Source organism: Trachinotus anak, unplaced genomic scaffold (assembly GCF_046630095.1).
Source record: "Trachinotus anak isolate AG129_WGS33_773 ecotype Australia unplaced genomic scaffold, CSIRO_AGI_Tana_v1 ptg000021l, whole genome shotgun sequence".
Classification (NCBI taxonomy): domain Eukaryota; kingdom Metazoa; phylum Chordata; class Actinopteri; order Carangiformes; family Carangidae; genus Trachinotus; species Trachinotus anak.
In genome coordinates, this window is record NW_027273872.1 from 4374709 (window position 1) to 4386733 (window position 12025).

The 12025-nt window shown below is 39.9% G+C and overlaps 1 protein-coding gene across 5 annotated transcripts in view; it reads right to left on the minus strand.

Moving 5' to 3' along the window:
• enox2 (ecto-NOX disulfide-thiol exchanger 2) overlaps window positions 1–12025 on the minus strand; it is a 174999-nt gene that overhangs the window by 86434 nt on the left and 76540 nt on the right. For all 5 annotated transcript variants that reach the window (XM_071458667.1, XM_071458668.1, XM_071458670.1 and 2 more), the window contains one exon: window positions 1599–1745. In XM_071458667.1, the coding sequence (XP_071314768.1) occupies window positions 1599–1745 (147 nt within the window). The remainder of the gene's footprint in view (window positions 1–1598; window positions 1746–12025) is intronic.

The window sequence follows — 12025 nt, forward strand, 5'->3', positions numbered from 1 at the left end:
GTGTCGCAAATAATGAGGAGCTCAAAGAGCGTCTGAAACATGCAAACTGTCAATGAGAGTGTGAGAGCTGTGACTGACAGACTACATGTTGCTCTTTTATGTTGCTTTGATTATCATCTTATAATCAAGGTAGACTAATATTCTTCTGTTACAATAGATTTCTTCTATGTAGGATCTTTGGAGAGAAAAACCTGAAAATTAACATCCCTAGTTTGGACAAGTCCTCCACTATCAGCCTGGACAGGACTGACTCTGGTTTTATCATCAGTGGCCAGAAAATGATTCCTAACTGAAGGGAGGTGGACTTTTTAACACATCTAATGAAATTTCTCCTGGTGATACGTTGGTCTGAAATACTTCATTTTCTTCAGTGTCACTGAGACATTACACTCCAGCAGAGTCATGGTGCTGCTCTGAGGCCCGAGTAATTCCTCTGACTCTGTGTCTGCTCTTCGAGCCCTTGGGAGTAATAGTTCACCCACTCTGAAAACACATTTCACACCTTATCTTTTTAAACTCATTACTTGACACTCTGTGACACTGCCGCTTCTTCTTTTGCTACATTTTGTGCTGAAAATCCAAAATTGTGTTCTGTACACATGGTGTTAATTTCACACAGCTGTACAGCTTTCAACATTAAAAAACAAGTCCATCATTTGAACCGACGCTGGTTATTTGTTTGACGGTCGTCTGTGATACATTATCCAATTATAGCTTGATATGGTCAGTGAATTAAAATGAAATTAAACTTTATCGAAATATGAACTCATCCATGTGAAGACGTGAAGAAAAGATGAATAGTCAATTAGTGCCATGTTAATGTGGAGCATTAATCCAGTCCAATTAGCATCGTCAAGAAAGCAGAGAACATGGAACAACACCTCTCCGTCTTAAGGGCCCTCCTCTTTCTATTACATACGGAGCAACTCATTAGTCAGTACTTCTTTAATTTTTTAATTATAAAGTCCTTCTTTAATTTGATACATTACCAGGCAAACCACTGCTAACTTAAATTACTGTTTAATTATGCTACACTCTCACATAAACACACATGTACACAGAAGCTGTGTCCTTCTCTGTGTGACAGGTCAGCGTGTATGTGTGTGGGTGTGGGTCTGTGTGTGAGAAAGCTGAAGGCGTGTTGCAGTTGTGACTGGCAGGTGGTGCTGGCACGGTAACAGACAGTCAGGCACACAATCTCAGCAGAGCAGTTTCTCACTGCAGCTGCCTGACCTCCAAACAGGCCAGACAACCAGAGCCGCAGGACATGGCAAGCTAATCGAAAACAACAAAGTCTGAACTAAGCTACTTTTTTTTTTTTTTTCTTTTCCATCCAGCCACCAAATAATAGGATTATGCAACAATTCCCATCACAGTTATTTGATGTTGGTAGAGGAAAGGGAAGAGGAATCTCAAGGTAAGAAATCAAGCTGTTGTATCAAAGCTCTCCTGAGCGAAGGGAGGCCATTCTCTTCTTAAGGTTACTGACACCTGCATTTTAAATTCCACATGGCTGAGGGCAAAATGGTGAGGATTGGAGAACAGAGAGTAATCCTGCACCTATGGCAAAATACTTGTGAGGTAGCTGTTGTCCGCACCTGGAGGCAGGATGGTCCTTTTCCTCTTCTTGCTGTTTTCAGCTGTGTTTTCCAGAGGAGGACACTCCGACACTAGCGGCCCGCTGGAACTGTTGAAATGGAGAGGGTCGTTGTTGGTTGCTGGATCAAAGGGCAGAGCGTTGAGTCCTGGAAGACACGGAAAGCCACATTATAGTAAATAAAGCAACAGCTCCTGACCATGGGAGAAAACACTGTCACATGAAAGAGAGAACGCAGCATACTGAGCTTTTCATGTTGGATCCTTCGGGCTTCATTAAGACACACATCACTGTAGACCGTACAAACACTTTAATTACACTAATAACGGTGCTACTGGTGGAACCATACAGGCAAGAAATAATCAGGATTCAGTACAATCAACTTCAAAGCGAAGCAAGTTCAACATTCAAAGTTCAAAATAAGATTCTGATGAATGAAACTAAAATGCCTCTAAACTTCCTTCTGTTTTCCTTCTGATCATGTGATGGGATCAAAACCTCCAGAACCACTACTAGAACGACTCTGGGGTCAATTTCTTTTCTCAGCTGATGCTTCTAAGGTCAGGATTACACTTTGAATCCCAACTCTGGAGCCTATAATACTATGACAAGTAGGCAAACTCCATCAGCTGATTAAGCTCCAGAACAGCTACACTTTGGACACTGTGGTTAGCTTTCTCAACTAAAATTAATCTGTTAGATCTGAATACAAAATAAAGCTGAAATGATTAGTTAATTAACAAATATCTTGATTTGCAGAAAGCTAATGAAGAATATAGCCTAATTTGATAACTGATTAGTTGTTTGAATAATTGTTCAAGCATAAAGACCAAAACTTTGATGGTGTCAGCTGGCTGGCATTTTTCACTAATTGGCAAATTAATGCACAATCAAATTAATTGTTGGTTGCAGCCCTAATACAAAGTCAAGAGCCAGCATTGCTTTAAAGGGAGAAAGCAGATACCAGGAACTTGTAGATGTTAGAATTAGACTTCTGTATAAATGTTTTGTGCATGCACAGACACACCGAACCATCAACGGTTTAACAAGGCCAAAGACTAAACAATAAAAACATGTAAATATGAAAATATGGTGCAAATACTGCAGAGAGTATTTATCTGAAAGAATACTGTGAAGTGTAAAGAATCTAATGCTGAAAACCAAAATAGATCTTTAAAAAAAACAACAACAAAAAAAAACACCATCTCATTCTAGTTTGATCACCGATGTAGAGGTAGATCTACACTGGAACAAAAGTTCAGCTCAGGTATTCTGTATAATGAGACAGTTCAGTGGAGGCAAGGTTTTCTTTCGCGCTCCTATTTCTTTCACTGTCATCTTACAAAACTAAAATCAACAGTCAAATCATGAATACAAGACAACAACAACACTTATGTCCACAAGATGAAAACAAAAGTAACATGGAGATTGCTCCTGTGTTCGAATCAATGATAAACAACTTAACTTGTGTTTTCTGCTTAATGTACCAGCTATTCTGCGCTCTTCAAGAGTTGTGTATTTGTTTATAATTCACAGCAGCGTCCTGGAGACAGAGACTCTGTCAACGTTCCTGAAAAATTAATAACACTTCTTTGTGCTCAGATTTGTTTTCGCTTCCATGGCACAACAGATCAGAGGACCCACATTATGGTGGCTCTGTCTGAGGTCTGAAGGACGCTGATCAAAGTCAGACAAAACATCACCATCATTAATGGGCATTTTAACCATAAATCTGCTTTCTTTTACAAAAAAGTGATGTTCTGACACGGGAATCCAGGAGGAATGTTGTCATTAAGGTGTGCTCTGATGCATTTTCATGTTTCCTTCTATCTAATCAGATTATAGATTTCTGTGCCAACTTTGTCTGTCTTCACTTTTCATCAGTTCAGTCAATCAATAGCAAGACAGATCAGTAGCTTAAGAAATGGACAATTTAGACAAAGAAAGAAAAAGGAAAAGCGACACAAAATAAAGAACAGAAGCCCTGACATTGAAAAAGGAGTTAGGCTGCATAAACTATTTAGTTTCTCCTGCCGTAGAAGTTTACAAAAAAAAGTAACTAATTATTAATAAGTGAGAATACCGATTTGTGTACAAACCTTTTGCAGACACTCATTCTATCTGTGCGACAACACAGCCTGAGAAATAAGGCCTTAAAATACATTAAATGTTTATGTGGGAGATTTGTTAGATTTAGGCAGGAGTGGGGGGGTTGGTCGGGGTGTGTGGGGGTGGGGCAGTGTGTTTGCCAGAGTCAGTCTAAACAGATCTTCTGTCTGAACTCACATCAGTCACACGTCTCTTAAATCAATTCCCACTCAGCTTCCATCTGTCACACTTGTTTTAAGATGACGGTCAATATTCTAGAGAGTGAACTGAATCCATTACTCCGCCAATGTTAACTGTGTCCCCAATAAACAGCTACAGTTTATATTTAAAGAGGCGGCGTTACAGTCATGAAAGACATGTGAGTTCCCATGAAGAAAGGCCAAGAGTGACCATGGAAAGAGTGAAACAGCACTGAGAACAGCTGACAGGGAAATACCACTTCACCTCACCAGTTACTGTTATTCCAGTTCAAGATCAAAAAAAAAAAAAAAAAAAAAAAAGAGTTAACCTTTTCTCATACTGTTGGGTTTATCCAAAATTTCACAACTTTTTCTCCTAAAAAGATGCTATAAATAGAACAGACATTCAGTATAAAGGTGACTGGTGGAACAGACGAAGGATGAATCAGGAAGAAAGAAATTTGTTGTTATTTAAAGCTGATGTGGAGCTATGTGACTAACTGCATCCAGGACGGTTTTTGGGTATCTTATCTGGCTCTTGCAGGACAGCATCACTACGTTATGAAAAGTTCTGTGGCGAAAGCGTTCTAAGGATTCATCCTCAGTGAAACAGCTTTTGGCTGCACGTTGATATTTTATCTCACAGCAGAAGCTTAGTTCTCTGGGTTTTAGTTTAGGAACAGTTGTCAGTGTTCAGAAGCAGTAATCAGACCGTTACGGCCCAGTGCAGAAATATATGCTGAGTCAAAAATGAAGGGTGGGAACGGAGCTCAGGAGTGTAGCCTCTATGTATATATGTGTAAATCTGTATTAAGAATGTCTTTGCTGGGTCATTGCCCTTGTCTGCTGTGCTACTCATATGTCTGTAGGCTGATGGATGGCGTGTTTAAGTTTCAACATCTGGCCAGAGGGAGGAGTGATGTCAGTGAGTATCACTCCCTGGGGGAGGAGGAAAATAAATACCAGGAGGCTGGGTGGAGACAGGCGGAGGGTGTGGGCTGTGGGACTGCAGAGTAAATGAAGGAAATGAAAATGGTGGGAACTGCGAGACAAGCTTATGCTCTGAGGCCTCAGAATGGGATACAAGAAATATCACAAATGAAATTGACCTGATCTTACTTCAAGGATGCATTAACAACATGCCCCATTAATGATATGGTGAGCCAGGAAAAGACAGGACCATTAAAAAACACAATGAAACTCAGTGGGTCATTAAAACTCAATTTCACTGTCTTGGATGTGAAACTAACTACAGCATCTGGAACATATCGATTGTGGGGAAATGTGTGCTGCATACTATGTCACTGTATTATAATTAAGACAGGTTGACAATGTAATAAGATGATAATAACCAACTAACCAAATGTGTGCTACAGGCCAGAGTGATTACAACAACAAATCAGCTTGATGCGACCAATCACACAATAGGCCTCATGATTTATAAAGCTAATGAATGGTCCTGTGTTCTGAGTAGAGAAACAAACTATGTGATGTAAAACCAACAAACTGCTTGTTAGGCAAAAAGGCCATTTGAGGACATCAGACATTGGGCTCTGGGTAAACTGTGATGGGTGTTTTTCACTATTTTGTGACATTTTATAGACAAAATGAATCCAGCAAAATAACCATCAGATGAATCCATAATGAAATAAATCCTTACTTGCTGGGTTGATGTCTAACTATGAACATTTTGCTATTGTCTATATTATAAAAACTCAATTTTGCAGTTTAAGTGACTGAAAACTGGAAGAAAAGCACTTTTCATCTGAAACCCCCAAACTTCCCAAACTCACACAAATAATAACAAAAAAATAAGTGATGCCTCAATTCACTAATAGGGAAGGAAACCCCAGTACAGCATTATGAATCTCCTATCATATGAAAACAACAGTCTGGGTCAGTTACACTAATTACAGAAAACAGAGGTAAACCAGCTTATTGCAACACAGAATTATGACATATGAGCATCATTAAATAATCACTTTACAATTTGCTTTTAATAATGACTTCAAAACACACTGGCAGCTGTGGGGATCAAACCTGTGATCTTTCAGGAACAGCCTGAGCAATGACTCTCCTACTTACGTGTTTGTATAATTCTCCTATAGCCCTTAATCTACCTGCTATCAGCTGATAAACTTCGTGGTACAATATGTGTAATGCAGAACAGAAGGAAATGTGCATCAGCACAATGTCATGAGTAAGTGCTGACTAAGGTGGATGCCTAAGCAGTGGACTATTAAGCAGAGAGAAACATATAGAGGCCATGTAGACTACTTCACATTCATTCATCTGAACAAGGCAAAGGGCCAGATGGTGGCACACAACATTAACATATCCCCAACCTCAGAAGTAAACTTGCTTCTCTGACTATTCCACTGCATTATTCAACCATAACTGTCAACAGACTGCCTTTCAGCTCCACTGATTTGTATCATCAAACCAGCTAAGTGGCTGAGCAAATTCACCCATCAGGACCAAATCTAAATAGGGTGTATAGGATCAACCTTTCATGCTAAACGGCAAAGACGTCACAGGGGGATGGTTCTGTATGAAAGGCCACAGAATATTCTCCAAGGTGTGCATGTTCCCCCCCGTCAGCCTTAAAAAAATCTGAAAAAATGACCGAGACTTGTATCAATCAGAAGAAGTTGTTAGAAGAGCAAGTAAAACCTAAGTGTCGTTAGGATGTTACAAATGTCTCTGCTTCGTACGGTTAAAATATACAACATGCATAAATATACACAGGAAAACAACACTTCATTTGTGCAAGGTCATGAGCTCACAACTGATTCCAACTGAGTGAATCAATACAGGAAAAGACTGTTCAGATTTAGCTCTGAACAATTCCAAAGCTACTGTCCCATTACAAACGTGAAGCAGAGCTCCTTTCCCTCTAAACTTCAGACCACAACAGACATGAGTGATTAATACAGAGCTGACCAACAGTTTAAGTGTAGACAGACAACCTACTGGGAATAGACAATGACTGTCATCTGAATCATGAGCCAGAAAAACAGCATTTTATGGGAGGATGCCACTAAATAAAACACTGAGGTGAGAGATTTAGAAGTAATGATCTTTCTGCCCTGTTCTGTTGTATAGTTGTATGTGTATGTATGTATGTATGTATATATATATATATATATATATATATATATATATATATATATATATATATATATATATATATATATAAATAAAAATAAATAAAACAAGAGTCTAAAACCAGAAGATATTTCATCCACAATGATATAAAACTGAAAGAAGCAGTAAATCCTCACGAGAGGATGGATGCAGTGAATGTTGACATTTCCTGCTTGACTGACTGTTACCGAGTCCACGTTGTTAACATCTGAGACACAATAGGAATGCAAACTATATGGGCAAAATGTGGTTGGGTTGGAAAAGGCAAAAGTCTTCTAATAATGGGGATTAAAATGAAAATAGGAGAGGTCACATTGTCCGCTAATGCATTAGTAATACAGATCACAAGTCACATTCTGATAACATGCTGAACTGCTATTACTGCAGAGATAGTTGCTATGGGTGATCGTGGAGTGACAGCTAAGGCTATAGCTCTTGGTCCCTGTGGGCGGCTACATGCAGGATCCCAAATTAGCCTTCAGTGACCTGAAAGGTTACTGATGAAACCGAGTCACAAGACCTCCATTAGGTCTCACTAAAAAGTTTCAGCACAGATCAGTTCACCACAATAAAATGAGATATTACTCTATTCATAGCCTGGAGAGTCCATCAGAACAACAGAACATGTTCTGGCTCAGGGCTGTGGGCACGAGCTCCGAGCCTCCTAAAAAAAGGTAGCTGACTGAAGTTCTGAGTGCCCTTAGCAGATGTATAAACAAGGTGTCGGACTGACGTGGCTTAGCAATGGAGGGTGAGGCATGCCAAGCAGCTGCGGCATTCTCATGAGGCTATTAGCCAAGCTTTTCACTTCCTATGTATTTATAGCAAAGACAAAGAGCTGTTAAAACAACAGGCAGTTTGTACAAGTGGGGAACCATTTTCTGTACAGCTGCAGGCGTCACTCATTTTAACAAATGAAATTAATGGCTGAGAGCATCCGACTTTGTTTCTGACTCTTGTATTTGCTGCAGACAAGGCAAACCTTAGTTATTTGTCGAACATGTAAGCTGTGGTCACACTACGAACTATACATATAACAATGAGCCATGGCAGCATTTAAGCACAGAATGTGTGCTTTTATCACAATCAAAAATATCAGGTGGTTTCACGAACAAGTTCTCAACTTTCTGGGCGTTAATGAAAATTTTACTTGAAGTTTGAATTTTCACACTTGAGGTGCAACTTTCCTTTTGTCAGTTCTTTGTACTGTGTTCACAAAGAAGCAAATCACCATGAAAACACTCTGGGTCTTTGTACATCGTTCTCTGATATTTTTGAGCAGGACTGAAAAACTTCATCCAGGAAAAACAAAACCTCTGCTTTCATTAAAACCACAGACAATGAAAAGACAGCAGTCAGGGCGGGAAAAGCTTCAGCGTCTATCACCACTCAGATCTTGACAACATCAAGTCTTACTGAGGAATGGTTATGGTCAATGCGGTGGTCACAGTGACACTCTTCAGCCATTCTGACTGTGACCCACTGAAGGTGGTGCAACATGATATTGTTCAGTTAAACTCATTTATGAACACAACAGACGAAGAGGATATTGCAGTAGCCACAACAATCATACAAAGTACACAGTTTCTCTGCTATATTTAACTGAGAAAATTGACTATTTTCATCACTTAAAATGGATTTTGGTTTATGTTGCTTAAAGTTTGCATTTCATCCATAGGCAGTCTTTCATTAACATGAAATTTAATGTAAATATTAGCACCTCTGTAGGCATAGTTTTTCCTCTGCTACATGGTTAAACTCTATTTTTATTGTAATAATTTCTTTGAGCTCCATAGAACCGTTCCATTGTTTGAAGATGTAGCAGGTGTTATCAGCAAAGAAACTGGCAACAAAGGTTGCACAGGGATCACAGGGAAATGAGGTGTAAATCAGTGCAGCAATGAATATTTATCACCAACAACACTGCCAAAAAAAAAAAAATATTAATCAAATACATTATTACTTTTAAAGACTATTCAAATTTTGTTACAGTTATTCAAAAATAATCAAACCAGGCATTTCCCAAATTACACCTAACATCAACATGACTGTTGAGCCAGTTCTGGGAAGCAACCACGCGGCAAGGAGAAGAAAATCAAGAAAAAAAACTAAACCAAAAACACCCTTTTAACTTAAATGGTAGTTTCAAAAGACTAAAAATAGCAAGTATAGCACAAAAATATCCCTTTTTTTCCCCCCAATTATAGCTTGTTATCACACCTTAAAAAGTAAAGTAGAGAGAATATCCAGGATATTTGGTATTTGGCATCTTTAAGTAAATGTCAGAGACACCAATCAGAGTTAATATATGATAAGCATGGAGAAAGAATTATGTTTGTACAGTTGGGAGTTTGGTAAAGGTTAATCTATTCCCTGATGTTGTGATGACATTTTGAAATGATGCTAGCAATGGAGTATCTCCTTGTGCATTTACAAATTTCCCCCTACTCTGCATGTGGCATCAACTCTTCATTGACATATGGAGCTGGAGCATAGTGTGACGCATAAAGGGCAAAACAAACGCAAAGGGTTATTAACGTGGAAGGAAGGCAATTAATTTCTGTTTTCCGCTCCTGTGTTCATCAGTATCTCCAGTGTTCACGTCTGCTGGGCTTCAAACACAATCTCAGGTTAACATGAACGTCAAAGAGCACCAGCTCACCACTATCGTGTCATGACTATTCATAAACATCACTGACAAGGAAAAAAATTCCTCCTCAGACCCCCTCTGTCATTCCTCTGAGCCTCGGGGAATTCACTGAAGGTTAATTTATTTAAATCTCCCATCCTCTCATCTCTATTCCATTAAACTGACTAAGAATCTTTGGTTTGCAGTATAATCCGCTTTCTACTGTCAAAGGCCCGTGCCCTCTCTGCAATGTAATGAGTGAATAAGAATGTGTGTCTGTGTGTGTTGCAATTGATGGATGAATGTATTTGTTGTTTTTGGTTGGGATTTTATACTGCTGACGCTGTGATGTCCAAGGCAAATCTCCCACGGGGGCAATAAAGTCTATCTTATTTTATCTTGACATGACAGCACAGCAGTGTATAAGGTCATGTTCGATTACATATGCATGCAAAACGCCTTCTGAGAGCAATGTATTACGTTGGATTAATAAGTCTATGAGGCGATCACATGGTAGGAGGCAATAAAATGAAAATGTAGGTTCCTCCCAAGAGAACTGTTCTTTTCTGCTGTTCCCGGCCCCGGAACGTCTAAGCTCTGACCATCTGTCCCATCCTTTGAAAGACAGGATACTTTAATGCATGCAGTGTGTGGTCAGATCAAGATATCAACAATTAGGCTGCGGTACAAAGACTATCCTCGCCATGTGGGCAATCCCTGTATCATTATTACAGCATGGTATGCGTTATGGCTGGCACTAACACTCTTACGCTAATGACTTTGGAAATGCTGACCCTTCCCTTAAATAGTTGGTGAGGCCATTTGCAGTCTGTTAGAAAAACATCCAGCCTATGTTGATGCGTTTTTGTGTTCCAGAGTTGTGGCTAATGAGAGACTCGCTGGCTCCAACGTACTTTAACAATGGCACAGTGAGAGAGCTGTCTGTGTCTGCGTATGACCATGAACGGCCTTGAATGGTTACCTCGAAAGTACTCCACGTCCAATCTTTGCTGAGTCTGTCACATGAGGGGATTCACTTGAAAACTTTAGTTTCTGACACTTGAAAAGTGTAAAGTGGTGTTTTTCTTCTAGGTTGCACATCCTCGCTTTGGCTGACCAAGCATTAATTAAAAAAATAAAGCAGCTGAAACTGACAAAACTGAGGCTTTAAATCCTGTGACAGACACAATTTCAAGAAAACGTGGCTGCTCCTTGAGAGTATGGCAAAAGTCATTTCTTCTAATTTAACTGGGATTAGGTTGCAGAGGGGACTGACTGTTCTTTTAGGTTTTCAAATGTACATTCACTGAGCACTTTATTAGAAACACCATGCTAATACTGGGTACGGCCCCTCTTTGCTGAATTTTTTATGTTACAGATTCCAGAAGATGCTGGAAACAGTCCTTTGAGATTCTGCCCCATGTTGATATCGCATAACTTCTGCAGATTTGTCAGATGCACATTGATGATGCCAGTACCCCTTTTAACCACATCCCAAACGTTCTCTATTGGATTCATATCTGGTGACTGGGGAGGCCAATGAAGCACACTGAACTCAATGTCACGTTCATGAAACCAGTCTGAGATGACTTTAGCTTTGTGACATGGTGCATTATCATGCCGTATTGGAAAGCACATGGTCTGCTACAATGCTCAGAGAGGCTGTGGTGATTGATGATTGGCATTAAGAAGCCCACACAGTGCCTGGACTGTTGATAGCAATGCAGGTTGGGTCCATGGATTCATGCTGTTGATGCCAAATTGTGATCTACCATCTGTGTGCCTCAGCAGAAATCCAGATTCATCAGACCAGGACAGGCTATGTTTTTCCAGTCTTCAACTATCCAGTTTTGGTGAGCCTGGTCCCACTGCAGCCTCAGATCTCTGTTCTTGGCTGACAGTAGAGGAACCCAACATGGTCTCCTGCTGTTCTAGCCCATCCACCTCAAGGTTCGACATGTTGAGCATCCTGGGAAGCTTTTCTACTTACCACTGTTGTAACAGGTGGTTATAATATCAGAGTACAGTCTGGACCTAATCTATACGAAAAGTGCCCTGAGATAACTTCTGTTATCATTTGCTGCTATTCAAATAAAATTTGACTTATCTGAGTTACCATAGCCTCTCTGTCAGTTCCAACCGCTCTGGCCATTCTCCTCTGACCTCTCTTATCCATAAGACGTTTCCGTTCGCAGAGCTGCTGCTCACTCGATGTTTTTTGTTTCTGGCACTATTCTGAGTGAAAACTCTGGAGAATGTTGTGTATGAAAATCCCAGAAGATCAGCAGTTTCAAAAATACTCTAACCAGCCCATCTGGCAACAACAAACATGCCACAGTCAAAGTGACTGAACCCCCCCCCCCC